The 24,144-nt window shown below is 38.5% G+C and overlaps 2 protein-coding genes across 4 annotated transcripts in view; both read right to left on the minus strand.

Moving 5' to 3' along the window:
* cd302 (CD302 molecule) overlaps window positions 1–7,641 on the minus strand; it is a 45,874-nt gene extending 38,233 nt beyond the window's left edge. The window contains exons 1-2 of one of the 2 annotated variants that reach the window (XM_072579432.1): window positions 7,331–7,636; window positions 2,650–2,769 (exon numbers count right to left, since the gene is read on the minus strand). In XM_072579432.1, coding sequence (XP_072435533.1) covers window positions 2,650–2,769; window positions 7,331–7,415 — 205 coding nt within the window. In that variant the 5' untranslated portion in view covers window positions 7,416–7,636. Of the gene's footprint in view, window positions 1–2,649; window positions 2,770–7,330 lie in introns of both variants that reach the window. The other variant, XM_072579433.1, reaches the window with a different exon arrangement.
* Window positions 7,642–16,413: 8,772 nt separating this feature from the next.
* Window positions 16,414–24,144, minus strand: part of ly75 (lymphocyte antigen 75) — a 141,982-nt gene continuing 134,251 nt past the window's right edge. For both annotated transcript variants that reach the window (XM_072579435.1, XM_072579434.1), the window contains exons 34-35: window positions 23,144–23,317; window positions 16,414–20,801 (exon numbers count right to left, since the gene is read on the minus strand). In XM_072579435.1, the coding sequence (XP_072435536.1) occupies window positions 20,596–20,801; window positions 23,144–23,317 (380 nt within the window). In that variant the 3' untranslated portion in view covers window positions 16,414–20,595. The remainder of the gene's footprint in view (window positions 20,802–23,143; window positions 23,318–24,144) is intronic.

The following is a 24,144-nucleotide window of genomic DNA, read 5'->3' on the forward strand; positions in this document are numbered from 1 at the left end:
GTAGGCTGGTCCAGAAGATTAAGTCACATGGGATCCATGGTGAGTTGCTAAGTTGGATACAAAATTAACCGGTCATTGAAGCCAGTGTAGTTGTGGAGGGCTGTTTTTCTGCCTGGAAATCAGTCACCACTGGTGCTCTATATGGATCAGTGATAGGACTTCTGTTATTTGTAATAAAAATAAATAATTTGGATGAAAATGTAGATGGTCGAATTAGTAAGTTTGCAGATGAGACAAAAATTGGAGGAGTTATAAATCATGAAGAAGGTTATTACAGAATACAGATCAGTTGGAAAGTTGGGCAGAGAAATGGTAGATGGAGCTTACTGTGGACAAGTGTGAGTGAGATGTTTTGGGAGATCAAATGTAAGATGAAGGTATATGATAAAAAGCAGGACCTTTAGGAGCATCGCTACACAAAAGCATCTGGGAATGCAAGTCCATAGGTCCCTGAAATTGGCAAAACAAGGAGATAAAGTTGCATACAGCATGTTTGCCTTCATCAGTCAGGACACTGAGTATAAAGGTTGGCACATCATGTTGCAGACATATCAGACTTAGTTAGGCCACATTTGCAGTCTTGTGTGCAGTTCTAGTGTCACACTATAGGAAGGAAATGAAGGCTTTGGAGAGGGTGCAACAGAGCTTTACCAGGAGGTTGCCTGGATTGGAGTGTGTTAGCTATAAGAAGCTGAAGAAACATGGATTGTGATCACTACAGCAGAGGCAGATGGGCGACTTGATAAAAGTATAACAAAATTATGATAGTCTTTTTCCCCCAGGGTGGAAATGTCAAATACTAGGGGGCATACATTTAAAGTGAGAAGGAGAACATCTTTTTTGAAAAAAAAAGATGGTAGTTGCCCAGAATGTGCTACCAGGGGAGGTGGTAGAACAGATATGGTGGCAAAGTTTGAGAGGCATTTAGAGACAAATGCACAGGCAGGGAATAGAGGGATACTGACCAAGTTCAGGCAGATGGAATTAGTTTAGAATAGCATCATATTTGGTACAAACATGGTGGGCTGAAGGACCAGTGCTGTCCTATTCTATGTTCTATAACAGGGTAGAGAGAGCCCGTACTCCTGGATGGATGCCAGACATTAGGTTTCTCACTGCAATGTCTCCAGCTGCTGCTCAAAACCTGAAACCTAAGCTCAAGTTTCTCCAACTGACACTTCCTGCACATGTCATTGTCCAGGACACAAGGAATACCTGGAGTTGTCACGTAGGAAAGGGTGCACCTTCCACAGGACTAAGATGCCTTGTTGTAATTTTGTAAACTGAGTCTTCAATAAACACTCACCAGCCTTTCATCAATCAGCCCCTTCCCTAGTGTTGAGGAAAAGATTTGAACTTGAATATTTTACTTTATTCTTAGGGTCTACAAATCTCAGATTTTAATTTACAGAGAAATTTGAATCCTATAATGTTAACAGTCACAAATGCCATCTTCTGTGGCTGTGCAAATTTTCATGTTCCCTTTTAAACTTGCAACATTTCTTTATTTCCAGTGTTACTTTTCCAATCATAACCACATCGTCTGCAGAAAAGTAGTCTTTACACTCTACAATTTATACTCTGGAGTCCATCAAATCTTTCCTTGGCCATATCATCTTCATTTACTTCCTGTTTCTTTGAAATATTACTCATGGATGTATACCAATGAAAGCAAGTTCTATTGCTACAACATTTTCCTTTGTGAAGTCAGTCTCTACACCGTCAGCCTGCCAACGTCCAGTCTTCAAAGAGATGCAATCCCCTCCAATTAAACAAATGTGAAGAATGAAACCATTACCTTCTTTGCTACCCTAATTCTAGTTATCTCAGGATCAATCTCATTGGTCCCCAGTGTCTGTTTCAGCTCAATCAAGTTGTTCTCATTCTTAGTATCCTATTCAAATCAGCATTTACCTTCTGACCCCACATACTCTCCACTAGAAAAACTGTCCACTTCTGTCTTTTATACATCACTTCATTTTATTTCTATTTGAACCCATCGGATGCTAAAATTCCTATCCATGCCTTTATCACTTCTGACTTTGATAATTCTATTGCTTTTCCGGGTGTCCTTCTATCTTACACATTACATAAGTTTGGGCTAATCTTTTTCACACCAGGCTCACTTACACATCACCCCTCTCCTAACCTGCTACCCTGGCTCGAGTACTCCAACTCTTCCAATTTGAAATGCTCATCCTCATCTCATGCTTACCCAGAACCTCATCCCTCTCTACTGAAGTAACCTGCTCTTGTTGGTCAAACACTTCCTTGAAATTCTGATTCTGAGCTTGAGTGCATCATCCCTCTCTTTGCCACACCAAAGGCAGAAGTGCTTTCAATGTGTAGGCCTAACCCCTGGAATTTCCCTCGTAACCTTGCCACCTCTCTAACTCTTCCACATCTTTTGGGACTCTCCTCAAAACTCACTACTTCAATAGATTTTTGCTAACTTTGCTCATACATTTCTCTTTGGTTTGGCATTTCTATCTGAATAAACTTCTCTAAAGTACTTTGGAATTTTCTTCTGTGCTAAAGGTGCTATCAAATCCAAGTTGTTCTATCAGTAGCCATCATCTGAAATATTTATAATAACACTGCATAACATTTATTAACTTGTAACAAATTTTTAAAAATGAGATTCAGTACCAGTTTCTTGGCAGATTTCCTGAGCTCGGTTCATTTTATAGCCAATTCCTGGAGCCGAAATGAAAGTGTACCACTTGTTTCCAAACGGAATCCATGTGACATCAGAATCAAAAGCACATTCTTTTAAAAAGAACAAAATGTTGTTATCTGCAGTTTTCAAATTCATAGATCTTCAAAATTAAATTTCCAACAGTTAAAGTTTCAGGAAGCCTACTATACTTAATGGCAGGGTCTGTATTGGTCACTTGTCGAATATTGTACACATATTCATTCCAACTCACTTACATCCCTCTGTTTCTCTCCAATTGTTACCTGCAGATGGGTGTGTGGGGGCCTGTCCACTGGCTGCAAATTCAGAAATAACCTCACCACAGTCAGTTTGGGAAAACACTTACCTGTCCATTGTTGAACTTTTGAGTTCTTGAGGGGACTTTCAAAAAATCCTATTCTTTGCATATATTGTACAAAGATTGGTGGTTTCCTGCCAGTAATACAATACAACCTAGGCATTTTTCTAGGGCTAGCAGAGAGTTGATTTGAAAATTGAGTAGACTGTGTGTTTCCATATCCAGCATTGAAGAATCCCCCAGCCAAGCCCACTTGGGTACTGGTGGAGGGAGGTCAACCTGGTATGGCTAGTACCAGTTGTTGATTAAACACTAGTGCAGCAGGGTGAGTCCCTTGTGTTAGACCTTAACTAACTGTGCATTGAATGTGTAGAGAGTGTACGTTGAAGATGGGGAATGGCGTGGAGCTGCTGTGTATTAGAAATGCAAACATCCAGGCAAATGTAGAGTATTCCATCACACTCCTGACTTGTGCCTTGCAGATGGTGGATAAGCTTTGGGAGTTCGGAGAGGAGTTACTTGCTGCAAAATTTCTAGCTTTGGACTTGCTTTTCTCGCCACACTGGCCCCAGTTAAGTTTCTCTTCAATAGTAACATGCAGGATGTTGACAGTGGGGAGAATTCAGTGATGGCAATGCCATTTAACAAAGGGAGATGCTGATATTCTCGATTGTTAGAGGTGGCCCTTGTCCAGCACTTGCGTAGCAAGATTGATATTACCCACTAATCAGCTCATCTGGATTTTGTCCAGGTGTGGCTGCATATTGATGTGGGCTCCTTCAGTATCTGAGGAGTTGTGAATGGTGCCAAACATTGCCCAATCATCAGCAAATATCCCCACTTTTGGTCTTATGATGTAGGGAAGGTCATTAATGAAGCAGTAAAGATGTTTGGGCCTAGATGTTACCCTGTGGAATTGCTGCAGAGATGTTTAGGGACTGAGATGATTGATTTATTAGTCAATGATTTTACTGAAATTATTCCAACCAACTTCCCAAAAAGTGAGAACCAAGTAAAACAGTGCTGGGGCAATTCAGCATTCCTGGTCACAGCAGCCATTATAGGATTTGTGCTTCATGACTGATTTTCCAAACTATCATTTTCACAATGTGGTCTTCGACTCTGTATAGAATAGAAATGTTTGTTTATACAAGGAATTGGGCACTTAGGTGTTAAGAGTTTTTGTCATAAAGGATCAATTCTAGAATGTACAATATATTGAATGTTGTTTGTATCAGTTGTGATATCATGGACAGACACATTCCTCAGCATGTCTCTTGAGGTCTGTCCATAATGGACATTGGTTGAGTTGGCAATGGTGAGGTAAGGGGAAAAGGTAGAGGGAAATAAAAGTTGATATTGTATTGACATAAGGACTAGAAGGTGTTAAGGGATTGAATAGAAAAGAGCCTTGGGAAATAGGTAGGTGGAGTATAAGGTAGCAGGGGGTGAGTTGAGAGCATAGGGTGCCATGGATGGCTCATTGAGAATGAAGTGGTGAGAATACAAAGGTTGTTTTAATCTTTACTTTTACACTTTTAACATAGTGTTGGAGTCCTCAGGCAGGATTTCTTCCTGGAAGCTTGCTTCACTCATCCAGAGTTGCCCAGCCCAATTCCCCATCCAGCCTGCCCTGCTAGACCAAAAAATGGGAAGTGCCATTTTTAAAGGTTGGTTTGGTAGAGCTGGGATTTCTTGCATCTCTGCACACCTGACCCAGGACTAAATGAAATTGTGCCTGCACGTTTAAGGTGGTGGATGGGATGCCAACTTCATGTGGTTCTTTGTCCTAGATGACTTCAAGCTACTTCAGCATTGTCAGATTACACTCATCCAGGCAAGTGTAAAGTATTCCATTATATCCTCCCTTTTAGCTGGTGGACAGGCTTTGGGGGTCAACTTGCCATGGAGTTCACAGCCTCTGTCCTGCTCTTGTAGTCACATTCTTTATATGGCTAACCTAGTTTAGTTTCTTTCTCTCTGGTTTTTGACGGAGGGAACAACAGTGGCTACAAGAGCAGCTCAGAGATATTCCCCAAATCCTGTCCACCATCTACAAGACAAGTCAGGAATGTGATGGAATTCTCCCCACTTGCCTGGATGCATGTAGCTTCAAAAACACTCAAGAAGCCCACTTGACTGGCACATCAACAAGCATCCTCCACCTCCACCACTGATGCCACTATCTACAATATACACAGCAGAAATTCAGAAAAACAGCATCTGCCAAACCCACAACCACTTCCATCTAGAAGGATTAGGGCAGCAAATAGATGGGAACATCACCACCTGTAAGCTCCCCTCCAAACCACCCACATCAATGCAATAGTCAAGAAAGCACAACAATGTATCTACTTCCTCAGGAAGCTAAGGAAATTCAGAATGTCCATAAAGACACTCAAATTTTTTTATTGATACAACACAGAAAGCATCTTATTTGGATGCATCCCAGCATAGCATGGCAACTGCTGTTCCCAAGACCGCAAGAAACCATACAGAATAGTGAACAGAGCCTAGTCCATTACACAAACCTCCATCCATTGACTTCATCTTTATTTCCTGTTATATTGGTTGCTTTTCCAATGTAAAAGTCTCCTCTCATCCCGGTTATATGCTCTTCTACTCTTCTGTTGATCAAAAGTTTGAATACACATACGAATAGATTCAAGAATGGCTTTCTCCTGCTGTTATTAGAGTTTTGAACGGACCTCTCAAATGTTAATTCTGATCTCTCTCTGCACCTTCTCTGCAGCTGTAACATTGTTCTCTGCAGTCCATGCTGCTACCCTGACACACTTTGTGTGCTATGATCTGCCTTATAGCACGCAAAACAATTTTCACTATCGCTGGACGTGACAACAATCATCAAGGCCCTATTTAATTGCATTAAGACATCCGTGCTCCTGTACTCAAATCGTCTTACTATGAAGACCAACAGACCAGTTGCTTTTGTGATCACCTGCTGCACCTACATGCTTACCTTCAGCAACTGGTGTACAAGGAGTCTCAGGTCTTATTGAAAATTCTCTTTTCGCAATTTATAGCCAAATAAGAATCAGCCTACTGTTCTTGCTATCAAAGTGGATAACCTCATATTTACTCATATTATAATGTATTTTCCATGCATTTGTCCACTCACGCAGCTTTTCCAAATTATTCTGAAGTATCTCTGCATCCTTACAGCTCACCTTCCTAAATCAGAGATGGCACCTTTACATTGAACTAAAGTCAAAAGTCTAAAGAAACAGAGAGATGGCAGCTGTAGAAATAGCAGTGAATGGGAGCTCTTGATCACACTGCACGTAGAGCAGGGAGTACCTTTTCCTTCAGTAATCTATCCTGCTTGATCTTAGTTTCCTTGCCTGCTTCAGGTAGCTTCCTAAATTAACCACAACAGCTGTTAGTGTTATTAACAAAGGCATCAAAGTATACCTGCCAAATTCTAGAAGGTAAATACAATAATATACTCCTCTGTCATGTGCTCCATGGTCAGGAATATCTCAAACCAGTGATGGCAACTTTAATCATGACTGGATTAGCAGAGAGAACGGGCCATTGGATTAAGTACAGCTGATAAGGTGATGTAGGAGCTGACACGAAGGAAAAAAAAGTGATTTAATTAAAATCCAAGAACAAACGTTTGTGCGTGCGTGTTCGGAAAGAACTGAATAGTTTATAAAAAAACCCATGACACAGTACGTCCAATCAACATCTTTAGAGGCTGACGAAATAATAGAATTAAAATTTGATTGGGTTACCTTCACGTTCAAATTATTTACTTAACAGATTATTGCTTTTACAAAACGGCAGTTCTGGCTCGGACATTTGTAGAGATTGCTGTTTCCCTTCTGCAACGTGCAATTTTTTTCTGAAGACAGTTAACGAGGACAGGAATGTTTTGGTAAAAGATTCTTTCAATTTAATGTAACTTTTCCACAATTAAATTTCCGCCCGAGCAAAATTGGCCATTAGGGGGCGACTGGTCTAGCCTTGGATAACATTAAAGTTATGTTGTTTTTAAAGTACAATGGTTGTATCATTTCGAAAATAACTAAAATTACCACATGGTGACGTAGTAAACAAATCACACATTTCCTCTGGTAACGAACATTGTCTCATCCCTAGCCTTCTGTAAAGATAACATTTCTGATCAAATTGGGATTAAAGTTTAAACAGTTTGTTGGAGATAAATTTCCAATGTTATTACCAGGACCATTTCATTCTAACTTTCTGATTCATAGCTCTCACCAGACAGAGGAGGAGAGGCAGCGAGGACTTTGAAGCAGAAATCAGTAATACTGACTGAAGAAAAATTCAAAAGGTTTCAAACTCACCCGGAATGACTGTTAACGACAAAGAAGGCAGGCACAGGGCTAACAGATACACCAAGTAGAGAGTTCGAATTCTCCTAACGTCCATGTTTAAACCTCAATGTCCCACACTTTTCACAATGTCTGAAAACAGATATGACGAGCCATAACTCCAACCTCATGAACATCTGAACTTTGGATGCGTCATGTTTGCGTTGCTTGTAATATGTTGCAAAACTAACTGAAGAAGAAAAAGCAAAAGCTATCGCCACAGGCAGGAAGTAAGCTGCAAAGACAACACATGTCGAAAGAGCAAAATGCATATTTAGTTATAAATCTGCGCGCCTGATTCGACCACTACCAATGGATCAAAATTATCAAGCGCCAGAATTTTAAAAAATAAATCAAATTTAGTTGTTGGTGGAAACTAACTTTGTGTTCTAAATATTCCAGAAAGTTTGATTATTACAAAAAAAATAAACGGATGAGAATTGAAACTTCGTATTTAAAAATCAGCACAGCTTGTTCATTTTGTAATACGCGTCAATGGCCCCGCCCTTAAAATCCTCACCCAGTTTTACCACTTTATTTTTGCTTAACCCGAAGAACAAAGTGAGATGGGCTGTATTTTTTAAATCCAAAAAAAAGCTAATGAGAGCTAGCTCTTCCCTGTCTTGCCCACCGAAATTTGAGATGCCATATGGATATCAATGAATTAAGATTTAATTAATCTAATTTGACACTGCATGGCACTAAACGGAGGAAAGCGTGAGAAGTCAGAAAGTGGAATAAGTTGTTTCAGCCTGAGTATAGGTGACATCACAGATGAACATGCACATTCTGGATTAGTTAGGAGAAAGGGAGGAGGACTGCAGATACTGGAGTACCAGAGTTGAAAAATGGGGTGCTGGAAAAACACAGCAGGCCAGGCAGCATCCGAGGAGCAGAAGAATCGACGTTTCGAGCATAAACCCTTCTTCAGGAATGGTCCCAGTAATATTAGACTTGAAAATAATACTGGTTATGGAGCCGGTAATGCTGGTCAAAACGTTAATTCTGCTTTCTTTCCACCCATAAGCTGCCGAACCTTCTGAGTTTCTCCAGCAATTTCTGTTTTTCTTTCAGATCTCCAGCATCCGCAGTTGTCTATGTTACCTTACAGAATAATGCTTTCTCTCTTTCAGGCTATTTAAATGAGTCATTGGTCACCGTTCCTCTCGGTACAAACTCCTGCTAGCTTTCTTGTTCCATTGTTATGCCTGAGCAGACACTAACTAACTGCTGTAGACGCTGTCTCCAAATTATTCTGGCGAACAACAAATCCACAATTTCTGTCCACATGCACTGTAAACCCAGGTGGCAGTTTCCCACCTGATCCCTTTTTTTTATATAGGTGGAGATAGTGCTAGTCTTCACTGTCTGGCCTCCCTTTACTTTGCAGCTTGTCTGTGGGGCTAATTACCCAGCCTTTATTTCTCTTTTGGTCTGTGACAGCTTCCAGACCCAGTTTCCCTTGGTTTATGGGTCTATGGTTAATTGATAACAATCAACCATAATTGTTGCCTGAGCCCTGTGACTTTTCAAGAGTTGGATTTGAAAAGGGATTTTGAACCCCTCAGGGAGAAAATCCTGCACATAGGATGTGTAGGTGGCTCTAATTTTAAATACTATTCCCACTGGTTAAAAGTCAGCTCCTTAAATCATGTTGAAAGTATCTTGAGCAGGTTGTTTCTTAGAGGTTTGGATGTTTTGTAAAATGCATTTAAAATGGTTCCTTACTTCAGATACAGTAGCACTCCGTTTGGTAGGACGGATTAAACTTGATGAGCATTCCTCTGTCAATCTGCTCTTCAACAACAGTGTTCAATAATGGATGGACCATTTTAACTGTTGAGCTCATCTTTCAAAAGAGATTTTAAAAAAGGCATTCACCTTTTCTTCATCAAATGTAGAAGTCACATGGCCACACTTGAATACTTTAGTCCTTACATTTCCACAGAAGGAAAAGTTAGCAAATTTGTGAATGGTGTGCACTGGTTTGACTGATTTTTAAACACTTTAAAGGGGAGATCTAGTACATTCAAATTGAATGCGGACCCCTTATAATTAAAATCAAAATCCATTTCTGCACAGAAGTATTACTAGATTTTTAACTTGCTTATCTTCCTAGGCCACAGCTGCTTTTATTTTCCCTTTTTCAGGTTAAGCTGTCTCAATTTAAATTCTGCTGCGTCTTTGTCTTTCTTTCCTGAGATGCTCTTTCTTTAGCCCTTTCCTGCTTTTCTCATTCTTCTATCCGTTCTTTTCTACTTTGGCATTCAACTTCTAATCGTCTGGAATAACTGGGAACCTTGAAATTTTTTTTTAATTTTCAAAAGGCCTTTGATTAGATACCACCACGTCAAAGGTTAATACACAAAATAAGAGATCATGGTTAAGGTCTAATATGATAACATGGCTTGAGGACTTGTTTAGTGAAAACAAATCAAAGTTGGCATAAATGGATAATTTTCAGGTTGGTAAGATACAATAAACCGATTACCACAGGGATTAGTGCTGGGACCTCAACTATTTACAATCTGTAACAGTGATAATTAGATGATAGGATTAAATGTATGATTGTAAACTTAACCTTGTTAATAGAAACCTTTTTATTGGTAAAGGTTTGGGGGCAGATAGGAAAAAAAGATTAATCACAGTCAGAGCAGTGACAATTTTCTGAAATGGTTAAGTAAAGTCAAGAGGCCAAAGGGGCTGTGTGCAAGTCTTAATTATTGAATGCATCTCTTCTACCTTTTTATTGTCATTACCTTAAGAAAATGGAAACAAATGATAAGAAGTTATTGGAATGAGATATTGAGCTTCATTGAAATAACATGAGATCAAGAACAGAATAGTTAAAGTAGGAACAAGATAAATGATTGAAAATGACAAGTGCCAAGAAGTCAGGGTCATGCTAGTAGACTAATTGTAGGTGCTGTTTAAAGTGGTCACCTAAACTGCATTTGGTCTCCATTGCCAACCATATTGTGAGCAGCAAAAACAGTAAAGTGAAAGAAGTACAAAAAAAAAATCAGCAGGTCCACAGTTTCCTAAAAGTGGCAACATAGGTGTCCAAGGTGATTAAGGAGGCATAGAGTACACTTGCTTTCATCAGCTGGGTCATGGAGTGTAAGAGTTGGCAAACCATGTTGCAGCTCTATAAAACCATTGTTAGGACTGAAAAAAGTCCTCTGGGTTTCCTGTTGATCAAATTGAATTGCTGACAGCATAGACTGATGGAAGATTTTCTGAATAAACTTTGGATTGGATGGCAATCCAGCATGATCCAAGTCTTTGGGTGATGATGCAGGCAGTAAAAATATTGGGATGTGCAAGCTTTATCAGGTTTCCATTTATTTTAACCAAGAGTTAGACAGAGACACACAGAGAGACAGACTCATATCCATAATGCAGCTTTGGAGGTTTTCTTCCTATGATTCCCTAGGTTTGTGAAATTAAAACCAAGTTTTACGAACTTGCTTGGCAACCATCCGCACAGGGGCCCAACAATCTCATCTTAACCTCATCTTCACCTAGTTCCCTGAAACATATGTATTCTACCTGTCCATGTGGTATTGGTATGAGTGACCACTCTCCGGTCATCTTTGAGACAAAGACTCACCTTCAAATTAGGATACCGTCAGTTGTGTTGTGTGACACCATCAAATAAAAAAAAGTGTTAATTACAAACAATGGTAGACAATAAACAACTTTCTGGAGGCTCCACAAATATCCCAATCTTTTTGATGGCAGTGCCCAGTACACATCTGTGCAAAAAAAAATAAGGTAGGAGCATTTGCAACAATCTACTGCCCAATGTGATAAGTATGAATCCACCTCAGTTCCCAGCATCAGAGATGCCAAAGTTTAGTTGATTTGACCCAGTTGGTGATATCAAGAAATGGTTGGAGGCAAAAACCATGGGACGTATTAATACTCTGGCAATAGTACTGAAGATGTACATAGCTAGGGGCGTGGTAAATTCTGCTAAGCTGTTCCAGTATAGCTTTAACATTGAATAAATACCAATCTTTTAGAAACTTGCCGACATATATCCTTAACGCAAAAAGCAGGACAGATCTGCCCCATAACATTCAATAGCATCACCATAATGAATCCACCATTATCAACATCTGGGATGAACGGATATGGACCAGACAAATACATTACATTGACTACAGGAGCAGAGTGGAGGCTAGGAATCTTCCAGTCACCTGCTGGACTCCCCAAAGCCTGTCCATCTCCAAGGCACAACTCCTTACTACCTGGATGAATGATACTCTGACAACAATAGTGGCCCACAAACCAGGAAACACCCTGCACCAGTTCCTCACAAGGGTTAAAGACCCAACACTCACATCCAACAGGATGAATGTTATCTATAAGATGCCCTGTAAAGACTATGAAAAACACTATATAGGAACAGACAGCAAAAAAAAACTAACCATACATGTGTATGAACATCAGCTCACCACTGCCAAATATGACCAGCACATACTCATTTCCAACACAGTCCATGAAGGACACAAATTCAACTGAGACGATATAACCATCTTAGCACAGGTGAAACAGAGACACACAGGAGAACTCCTTAAAGCCTAGCACTCCAACTGGAAATCAGTCAATAGATACATGGGACTGGACCCTGTATAGAAACCACTCAGATACAGAACCAGAAGTAACAACAAAACAGAGATATAAATAGCAGGTGGAACAGAGCACCACCTTATCAAAGATGCACTGACGATGTCACCTAGCGAGGTGACAAAATATCTACAGAAAAGCACACAGGGTCGGCAAATGAATCCAACAGTCAAGAAGCTTGTCACCATCCAAGACAAAGCAGCCCACTTGATTGGCATAACATCCATACACATCCACTCTTTTCTACAAAGTAGTAGCAGTGTGTACCATCTACAAGATGCACTGCAGAAATTCACTAAGGATCCTTAGGCAGCACCTTCCAAACCTACAACCACTGCCCCCAAGAAAAAGGGCAACTGATACATGGGATCACCTCAACCTGCAAGCTCCTTTCAAGCCACTCACCAAATATATGTCTGTTCCTTCAGTCTTTCTGGGCCAAAATCTTGGAACTCTCTCAACAACATTGTAAGTTTATGAGAACAAATAAACTGCGGTGGTTCAAGTCAGCAGCTCACAATCATCTTCTCCAGGGCAATTCGGAACAGGCAAATAAATGCTGACCCAGCTAGCAAAGCCCTCAACACAGAAATAAATAAAAAGAGTTTTGTGGTTCTCAGACTTCACATTTAAATATTCCCCTCCACTTTTCAGAGCTGATGCAAACTTTATGGCAAGCTGCTCTGCTCCAACTTCCCTTGCTCTCTAAAGCTACTTCTCTTCAACAGTAGAAATGGTGCTGGGTATAGATGTCATTGTAATGTTGCATGCATCAAAAATCAAGCAAGCATGTACCTTTAAGAATGCTAAGTGTGACATTATGTTAGGTGATGTTCTTGTGTAAAAATATTTGATCCATTATCAACTGCCACAAAATTTGGAGTGATCAGAGAAGTCAGTTAGTTAACCAGCCTATTAATGATTAGCACAGGTATCTTTGCAGCCTGTGCACAATGTTGTAATGTATTTTGCTGCTCTGTAAATATATTTTCTAATAGTTGATCTCAGTAAGAAACCTGTCTCAATGTTCATATTGCAAGAGCACACTATGGTAATAGATGTTGGCCGCAATGCTGGAAGAATTTTCTAGAAGATGGTTTGCAGCATTAGCTATTGAGCAATCCCTACTTAATTGTAGAAGACCACAATCATTATGCCATACAGTCATAACACTCATCATCAGGACATTGCTGAGTCATGACAGAAATTTAAGCATGCAATCAAAATAAAAGCTCTACAGCTTAGCAAGTTTCTGGGAAAAGGAAGGTCTGAGAGTATAATCTGTTTAGTGGGCGTGTGATCAATTAGCCTCCCAGCTAATGCCTATGGGGTAACAGACTTACTAGTTTAAAAAGTGATCTGCCTGAATCTAAATACAGTACACAGTAGCAGTCCAGGTCCGTTGCGACCACAGCTCCACAGTCAGGAGGGCCAATCACAAACATCTTCCTGGCTGTAAATGCTAAAGCCATTAATGTGAACTATAAGTTCATTAGTAGATCTAAAATGCACTCGTAGTGTAGTGCACCATGGTAGTGTCCTGGGTCTATGTTCAAGTCCCAACGTGTGCAATAACATTTCTGAACATGGGGATTTGAAAATATCTTTAATACAAACCTAATAGTATAAACTCAGTCATAATGTAACCTAACTATTTTGATAGTAACTCCCAACCAGAGCACCAAAGGGACTTCCAGGAATGTTTCCCTTGCTTTTCAGTCCTCTCCTTCATTTGAAAGCTTTTTTTGGAAGGCATTATCTTGGTTTTTCCCAAAATATATGGTGACAACACTGAGTAACGCATTGAGAAAGGTATCCACATAGAATTCCCACTTTAGAGAAGTGAAATCCCTAGTTTCTGGAGTTAAATACTTTGCCAAATGAGATGCAGCAAGTAGCTATTTGTCTGTGTACTTTTCATTTGATTACAAGAACTTATTTGCCTTTTGGACATCTTTTGGTAGATAGTGTTTTTTCAGAACTATTGTTCAGGCAGCCAGAGAGTCAGGTTAATCTTTCAGCAGCACACGAGCCATATCACAGAGAAAGTCCTATTTCTTTTTGCATTGTCAACAACATTGCAGTGCTAGGAAAGACCAAACACAAGCACAGTAGCAACCTCCAACAATTTGGACTTAGTAAAGAAACGTGGCTCATCTTTAACAAACTGTCAAATTAATAAAAGCCAATAAGTATTTTTGGCATGATATACTGATTCACTGGTACAAGACCTGACCCTGCTTTTGAAAATGATTTATAAGAAGCCACTTACAAAATCACCATTACGGTTATGAATTTGACATCAAGTACAACTGGGATCCTGGGTGATTGAGATGCTCAGAATCAACAGAAATATTGGTTAATACAGGACAAGGATGATATTGACCTTATTCACATTGTTCTATTTGGTTATGACCAAAGAAAGCAAATGTTGATTCCCAAAATGTCATATTGAGACATGTAGGACCATCTCCACATTTGGTTTTATGTGCACTCATGTGACCAAAGACCAGTCCACAAATATTTATGGGCCTGGCATCAACAAAGGCAGAGTGGGGGTATTAGGGTGTAGGTTTGCTCACTGAGCTGTAGGTTTGATATCCAGACGTTTCGTTACCTGGCTAGGTAACATCATCAGTGGTGACCTCAAAGTGAAGCGAAGCTGTTGTCTCCTGCTTTCTATTTACTTCTTTCTCCTGGATGGGGTTCCTGGGGTTTGTGGTGATGTCAATTCCTGTTCATTTTCTGAGGGGTTGATAGATGATATCTGGATCTATGTGTTTGTTTATGGCGCTGTGGTTGGAGTGCCAGGCTTCTGGCATGTCTTTGCTTAGCCTGTCCCAGGATAGATGTGTTGTCCCAGTCGAAATGGTGGTTTTTTTTCCTCCATGTGTAGGGCTACGAGGGAGAGAGGGTCATGTCTTTTTGTGGCTAGCTGGTGTTCATGTATCCTGGTAGCTAACTTTCTTCCTGTTTGTCCTACGTAGTGTTTCTGGCAGTTCAGGCAGATCAATTAATAGTCATGCAAGGTACATCAGCTTCATCAATATAAAGGAGCTTGAAATTCACAGTCCAAGATTGCTACAGACTTATTTCAAGTCTGCAGTCAAGATAATATATTAGTGATGGGTTACTTTACCCAATTTCCTTTCATCAAGCTAGTCAAGGACGCTGTCAGTACCACAGTTGCTGATACATTAACTGCCATCTTCCACATTTTTGATATCCCACACCAGATCAAATTAATGCTCCTGAGTGTGCCAGTAAGCCACTCTGAAATGTGTACAGGAAGTGGAAGTACAAAATATCACATCCTCTGTTAGTTATCCACAATCAAATGGTCTGGCAGAGTGTGCTGAAAGTATATTTAAAATAATGATCACAAAGTATAAGGCAACTTGTAACATTTTTTCCACCCAACTGGATCATGTAATTTCTTGTTGGAAAGGAAGGAGTGAACAATTCAGGAACAGTACAAAGTGTGAAGTAGACAATTGCTTCAGTTCAAACATGAGAGTGTGTGACAATAACACCAGCTCTTGGATGCTTAAAAAGGATACGGAGACAACGTGCTTAGCCAGATCATACAATATTGCTATAAGCAACAGTCATAATCTAAGACATAACAGATAATACATTTCAACTGTGGATGATAATCTACATGTAACCCAAGATATTGATTCAGACTCGAAGTATTGCGCTAACATCAAATAACACCTATACCATGAACAGTCCACACCAATCTATAACACAGACAACACCGAACAGCATGAAATTGTCCAACTACATCCTGAGAACTGCATAAGAACGCGATCTGGTTGTATTATAAATCTGTCAAAATGTTAATTTGTAAATGCTCCTCTTATTTTTGATTTGTAACCTTCTAAGTTTTCCATGGGAGAACTTCCAATCTTTCACAGAAAGGGAATGGGAAGATGTAACAATATGGCATATATCATTAATAAGGAAATCATGTACCTTTAAGACAGCTGAGTGTGACATATGTAATATTAAATATTCATGCTTTGTGACATCTTTATGCAAAAGAATAGCCCCACTTTGAATAATAGCCACTGTATTTTGGATTCCATCAGGAAAGCAAGTCAACCAACCTGTTGAGTGAAACAGTCCAGATTGTATGGACTTGTGCTAGAGTTGCAATGTACTTAGCTGTCTTGAGAATAAATCTTTTGATGTTTTATCTCAATAAGAACCCCGTCTGTAGTCATTTTATGAAAGCATATTAATCACAAAGGTTTTATACAAGGTTTTTTTTTAAAACAAAGAAAGAAATATGAAATTCTTAACTGTCCATAGCAGCAGTTCCTATCAAGTGGCAACTGTTCAGTATGTTATGGATGATTACACGGTAACTGAGCAAATAAAGTTGATCAGAAATAGGAAAAATAATTAAGTCATGTGCTGCTTTTAATAGTTGTATAACATACAGTAACAGTGTGTGGAACAAAGCAGTCCACACTAAAATAATTTTCACAAATATTGTTTTGTTTTCCCCTTCCTAGTTAACCTCAGTTTCTAATCACAGAAAAAGGCATGTTCCGAACATTTATATACATACAAATACATTTTAAAAGAACACTGACAAATGACTCTGCTTTGCAGAACAAAATACTTATATTTACATGCATCCAAATTTGAGAATATTTTGTTCTCAATTTGGTCCATGTGTCACCAATCCACACAGGTAAAATTATTTGTACCACAGATGTGACCATGATCACCATTCATGCAGCTGTTCAACTTTGTACAAGAAAGATGGGGCTAGTTTTTTTTTTGGTGCATCTTGGTGTTCAATATCAATGTTGTTAGTCCTGTAAAATGTAACACTTCCTTATCGTGGATGTCTAATAATGTGAAATACTTCACGGAAATGTGCAGTACAGGTCACATTGCCATAAATTTCTCTCAAACTGACATCCTAAGGAGCAACATTCATGAAATAAGTGTTAAAAATCACATAACAGCAGGTTATAGACCAACAGGTTTATTTGGAAGTACAGGTTTTTGGAGCACTGCTCCTTCATCAGGTAGCTAGTTTGACCATAACCTAGTGTTGTGTGATTTTCAACTTTGTCCACTCTAGTCCAACACCAGCACCTCCACCTCATGTAGTGGACTTTCATCTCGTCACTACCTACTTTGCTGCCACTCAGCAAGATTTTCAAAGGATTTGCTGTTGTGTCCTGCTCTAACTCACTTTATGAACTATTTTACAACTGTCTAAAACTAACTTACAAATCAACATTACTGGACAGAAGAGACTTCAATTTCAGATTGAAGTGAAGCCTAGGCCCTCAAGATGAAAGGTAGTCAATCGACCCAGTTTATTCATTTGCCTGGACCAGAATAAAAAGTGAAGTCATCCAAAATGAAATATACGGAAAGGAGTCCGTCCTGGTGAAATTAGTTATTTTTTTCTTTTTTTTTATTGGATGTTGGCACCCCTGGGAAGAACAGCATTTGTTTCTCATTCTTATTGCCTTTGAACTGAGTGGCCAACTCATTTCAGATGGCAGTTAAGAGTGAACCTCATTACTATGAATCTGGTATGACTTATTTGTCAGTCCAGATAAGGATGGAAGATTTTCTTCCCTAAAGGACATTATGGTGAACCAATGGCTTTTTATGATTTAAAAAAAAAACAAATTGATGGAGGAACTTAACAGATGTGGCAGCATCCATGGAGAGAAAGCAAAGTTAATGTTTTGAGTCCACTGACCCTTCTTCAGGGCATTGAATGATTGAGTTCCTTATTTCAGATTTCTAGCATCCATGGTTCTTTTAGTTTTGGGTTTTATGACAATTGATGGTTGAGGGTTTCATTGTATCTTTACTGAGACAAGCTTTAAATAAAAAAAATTGAATCTATATTTCATTAGCTGTCATCTTGGAATTTAAACCTATGACAGGCATTAGGATTACTACCATTATGCAACCTCGTAGTACCTAATTGGGAGTGAAAATGTTAAATTCTGAACTGTCCCTACTCCAGCTGTAGCAAGATTTCCATTTACTCAACAGGAGGTTAGTAACATCAGCAAATGAAAAAGCAACCTGAAAGTTAATGCAGAATTCAAGCACAATTGCACAGCGCAGTAAGTCCTCACATAATTGTCAATTGCCAATAATGTTGTAAAATCTTAATAAAATCAAGGAATTGAATTCAACTTAAAGAATGCATTTCATTTTATATGAAGATAAATTATGAATGTTAGCAAAAAAAATTAGTTTAAGAAGTAAACAAGTTGAATTATTCTTACACTTTTCTTAACTCTCATCTTAAAGTCTGGTGAAATTAAAATGTTTTGTCAAGTATTTTTTTTAAATACAAAATTATTCAATTTCATCATATTTCAAAGAAGCATGATGGAAAAATTATAATCCTGATTTGCCCTTTTGAGTACTTTGTTACTCAAATGTTTAATTTTCAAAACTCCAATTACTAAATTTGTTTCATGATTTCAAAAAATAGTTCAAGGATAAAATATTTGGCAGCACAGTTCAGTATTGCTCTGCATTTTTGGTCTTTCTGCTTTATAAGATAGGTGTAAAGCAATACATTCTTTTTTTTATCATATTGCACAGTACAGTATTCACTAAATTGAATTTAACAGTAGTTTGGTCACATCTAGACTAATGTTCATCAATGAGAAGTGACCATAAGACATTATATATAATGTGAACATTATATATTAATGATCTGGATGATGGGACTGGGGGCATTCTAGTGAAGTTTGCCGATCATACAAAGTTAGGTGGACAGGCAGGTAGTACTGAGGAAGTGGGGAGGCTGCAGAAGGATCTGGACAGTTTGGAAGAGTGGTCCAGGAAATGGCTGATGGAATTCAATGTGAGCAAATGCGAGGTCTTGCACTTTGATAAAATGAATACAAGCATGGACTACTTTCTAAATGGTGAGAAAATTCATAAAGCCAAAGTACAGAGGGATCTGGGAGCGCTAGTTGAGGATTCTCTAAAGATAAACATGCAGGTTGAGTCCGTGATTAAGAAAGCGAATGCAATGTTGTTAATTATCTCAAGAGGGTTGGAATATAAAAGCACCGTTGTGCTACTGAGACTTTATAAAGCTCTGGTTAGGCCCCATTTGGAGTACGGTGTCCAGTTTTGGTCCCCACACCTCAGGAAGGACATACTGGCACTGGAGCGTGTCCAGCAGAGATTCACACGGATGATCCCTGGAATGGTAGGTCTAACATATGAGGAACGGCTGAGGATCCTGGGATTGTATTCATTGGAGTTCAGAAGATTAAGGGGAGATCTAATAGAAACTTACAAGATAATACATGGCTTGGAAAGGGTGGACGCTAGGAAATTGTTTCCGTTAGGCAAGGAGACTAGGACCCGTGGACACAGCCTTAGAATTAGAGGGGGTAAATTCAGAACAGAAATGCGGAGACATTTCTTCAGCCAGAGAGTGGTGGGCCTGTGGAATTCATTGCTGCAGAGTGCAGTGGAGGCTGCGACGCTAAATGTCTTCAAGGCAGAGATTGATAAATTCTTGATGTCACAAGGAATTAAGGGCTACGGGGAGAATGCGGGTAAGTGGAGTTGAAATGCCCATCAGCCATGACCAAATGGTGGAGTGGACTCGATGGGCCGAATGGCCTTACTGTTAAAGTGCTTCTGTTAAATCACCCAATTAAAAACCTTAAAATAATTAAAGGCTACTACTAATCTTTTAAAAGAGTTTTAAATACACGCAAAGAAAAGCACAGCAGAAACTTTTGGAATTAGAGATGCCTTAAGCAACCATATATGGTTTAGATAGTAATTGTCAAAGTTAAAATAAACTATGTTTTAAGATGGTTTTGTTGAGAACAGCAATTTTAATTGTTTTAGATACTGTATCATAATACTAAAGAATTTATATGCATTAACAAACCCCCAAGCTTTAGAAAGACTTATAATGTGAAACTTGATGCAACCTATTCTTATATTTGGATTAGAGATTGGTTTACAACTAATTATTAAACTTTGAAGGTCTGCTGTGAGAAAAAAGTTACAAGGCACTGACATAAAAATACTAAGTAGGATTTCATAAACAATAGCAATTTTCCCCAGTTTACACAAACCATCTAAAATCAAAGTGTTATGGCTTTTAACACATCTTACACTATATATATATAATTTTAAAATGTACACACATTTGATTTTACATTGTTAATGTGAAATTCCAATGGCTTTAAGATATACAGAGATATCAGTAAATATTTGTAAATATCAGTAAATATTAGCAACTATATATCATGACATGATTGGAAAAATACTGGAAGTCTTTTATGGAGTTAACACATTGCATATATTATGATTCTTTCCATCATTGGAATGTTTACTTAATATAGTATAAAAATATGTTTTTAAAGCAGATATTTCACAAAAGAACACACCCTCTGGAAACTACTACAATACTAACTATGTAGCAGTATTTATCAAAAATGTAAGTAGTGCAAGTCAGGAAATATTCATACAAGTGAAATTATTTCGCAATCTTTCAAATTAAAGACAAAATATGTCAATGTTTTGAAATTCCTCAAGCATTTTGGTGACAGAGATAACAAATTTCAATCATGGAATTCTTTAAGTTCTGATATCATAATTGTGCTGTCTGAATCTGTGGGATCATTATAACTACGTTCATAATGCACAGTTCCAAAGGGATTAGCCCATCGCCACTTATTCCTTTTGTACGAAAACCATACAACTGCACCAATTAGCAGTAAGATAAATATCACTGTTATCACTAATGCTGCAGCTCTGTGACTGGATCCTGCAAAACAACAAATTTGAAAAAAGTTTCACAATATAATTTATTAATTTAAAAAGTCTGTAAAACAATGAGTAATTTTTCCCTAAGTAAAAATGTTATGATATAAAATAAAATGATATACAATAAAATGATATAAAAAGCATGCTTTAAACAGTAATACATATTTTATAACCTGTATACGCTCTCAATTTATCTACTCAGAATTCTGAACTGCTGAAAATAGGAAATCTCATTCATTGTGGGCAAATAATTAAAGTCCTAAAATTCCATGGGCGGTGCTGGCAACTGTTATGATCTGAAATACTGATAATGTGAAGACATCTCATTTTGTATATATACAGTTGAGTACAGGTACCATTTCCATTCCATAACGCATCTTTTGTGCGTATATGTTTCAAATCATTGATACAGTGATGGGAGAACTGCTTGATCATTTTGGGAGGGGCCACAAACATCCTTGCTCTGCAGCTCGGTAGGCTGGATGTCTAATTCAGGATGCAGAGTGACACTGACAGCACGGGTTCAACTCCAGTACCAGCTGAGGTCACCATGAAAGCCTCGACTCTAGTTGGACCTCAGGTTAAATTCACCGTCAGATGTCCCTTGCTAAAAGAGAGCAGCCTCTGGACCTCTGAGATTATGGTGACTTTCACTTGAATACAGCATATCTCATTCTCTTCTCACAGACTGTGCTCTGATGAGTTTCCCAAAGAGATGAAAATTTTGGGAAAAAAAATTTGAGAGTTCAGACTATGGAGATATCTAGAGACTACCTACGTAATTTGAAAAAAATTTACCCCTTTCTTCTCATTCTTTCAGATGTAAAGAATAAAAAGGAATTATCAGATGTCCAAAAGCTAAACCAAGCACTTATTACTTGAGATATATACACTGATTGAAACCCAGGAAATCTTATGAAATAAGAGTTCCAGCTATCACATGGAAGAGTAATATAGTCTATGAATTTCAGTGCTGGTATGATGCCAGTTATGATGGCTGTACATCCTAAAGATTGGCAGATATAATATCAACCAGAATGCCCTTTTGGTGTTTGGAAGAATAACATGCTGACTATATTCAACTTTGCACTGGCAATACTTGCAAGATAGTGTTCAATATTTGATGTGACTCTGCAATTGGACAATGTTTGCTGGAACCTAAAAGTACAAACAAATATGTTGACAACTGATTTAGGGTTTGTCATTCAGACTTGAGATGTGGTGTACTAGTGTGTACTGGAAGCCACATATCAAAACACAGGGCCCTGCAAACAGAAAGCACATGTACATGAACTGTACCTCAACAAATGATCTCAATAAAAAAGTGGAGTCATTCACTAGATCACTTCACAGAGCATTGCCTAGCCAATTAGAAGTGTCCTTCTTGGTTTAAAAATCCAACTAAGCTGTGTTTTTAAACCTGTCAGTTAGCATTATTAGTTGCATTCTCTATGGCAACATCTCCAACAATCAAGAATGTCCTCTCATGCAACAAAATTATGGCTTGTCCCTTTAATTTGAATTCTTGTGAAATGGTCTGATGAGTTCAAGATGCAAAGATGCCTTTTTTCCCCAACAATACTCCAGTTCTGTGCTTTCAAATGATTTTAAGAAATAAATGTTTATTCATAGGGGAGGAGATGGCCTCGTAGTATTATTGATAGACTATTAATCCCAAATTTCAGTTGATGTTCTGGGGACCCAAGTTTGAATCCTGCCATGGCAGATGGTCGAATTTGAATTTAAAAAAAAGAAATGTATCTGGAATTAAGAATCGACTGATGACATGAAGCCATCGATCATCAGAAGAATCTGGTTGACTAATTCACCTAATATGGCCTACATGTGACTCCAGACCAAACAGCCATGTGGGTGACTCTCAATTGCCCTCTGAAAATGCCCTAGCAAGCCTCTCAGTTCAAGGGCAGATAGGGATGGGCAATAAATGCTGACCAGTCAGCGAAGTACATGTCCCATGAGTGAATAAGTCAGGGTGCACCTTAGAAAACACCAGCATATTTAACTATTAAAATGTTATTTTGAATTCTCCCTATTTTCTTAACTTCACAACATGGAGCATGACATAGAATGGTATAGAATGGCACATGACATTTGTGGTGACAAATTAAGACATGTTTATTTCTCACATGTTTGTGATTTCTTTTTTGATTCTGTGACAAGATTCTATAAATCTTTGCTAACATTGACAGATTGTTTATTAACACTTAACTTTTTTTTAAAACTACTTGGCAGTCACAACTCCCAAAATTAATAGACAGTAAAATCTAGTTTAACATCTTAGCCTTCAGTGGTTCAATTCTTGGTTATTAATGTAAAACTTACTCATTGGAGCTTTGCAGACAAGTCTGCTATGACTTTTTGAACAGCTGGTTAGAATCCATGTTCCATTTTTGGAAGATATAACGGCACACTTGTCATGAGTTGGAACCGAGAGATTGTTATTAATCCAGTTAGCATAAGCAAGGTTTGAACCATCTGGCCACAGTAAGGATTTATCTGCGTGACAGGACAAAAGTGTGAAATAATTTAACAAAACACATTACTGTGACTTGTATATTTGAATCTTAATCAAGAAAACCTTCAAAAAAGTATATGACTGATTATAGCAACTTGCACTTGTAATATCATTCTCAAGTATGCAAGCAACAGTTTGACATTATTCTTCCCGCTGAGCAATATGGACCGGTGCTAGAGTTTCTCTGTTGTGCCTTCTGTTCCACAGTCTCTCTAGTACTGGGCTTGGATTTTGAAGCTACATTTGAACTGATAATTCTGCAGGTTTACTGCAATACCAGATTAATATCAATTATAGTAAATTGTAATTGCAGACAGCAACTTCCTAGTTGTATGTTATGGTCTTCTCTTACTGCAAAATTTACTCTACTAGACAAAAAAAGAGATAACATGGAGAAAGTGAGGACTGCAGTTGCTGGAGATCAGAGCTGAAAATGTGTTGCTGGAAAAGCACAGGTCAGGCAGCATCCGAGGAGCAGGAGAAGGGCTGAAGAAGGGCTCATGCCCGAAATGTCGATTCTCCTGCTCCTTGGAGGCTGCCTGACCTGCTGCGCTTTTCCTGAAACACATTTTCAGCAAGAGAGATAACATGCACAGCTTCATTTCTGGTGTTAGATGGCAGAAATCTAATTTGTCACAAAAAATTGCTCCAATAATTTCGATAATTTTTTTGCCCTAGAAATATAAAAGCTGCTTTTTCTGCTTCAGAGAGAAGTGCTTCTCCAATCTCAAAGTATGCTTTGAAGGTTTGGCAGTTTTCAACGAGGGCTGATTTGTTAATATAGGGCTGCATCCAAATGAAAACAGAT

This window comes from Chiloscyllium punctatum, chromosome 10 (assembly GCF_047496795.1).
Source record: "Chiloscyllium punctatum isolate Juve2018m chromosome 10, sChiPun1.3, whole genome shotgun sequence".
Classification (NCBI taxonomy): Eukaryota; Metazoa; Chordata; class Chondrichthyes; order Orectolobiformes; family Hemiscylliidae; genus Chiloscyllium; species Chiloscyllium punctatum.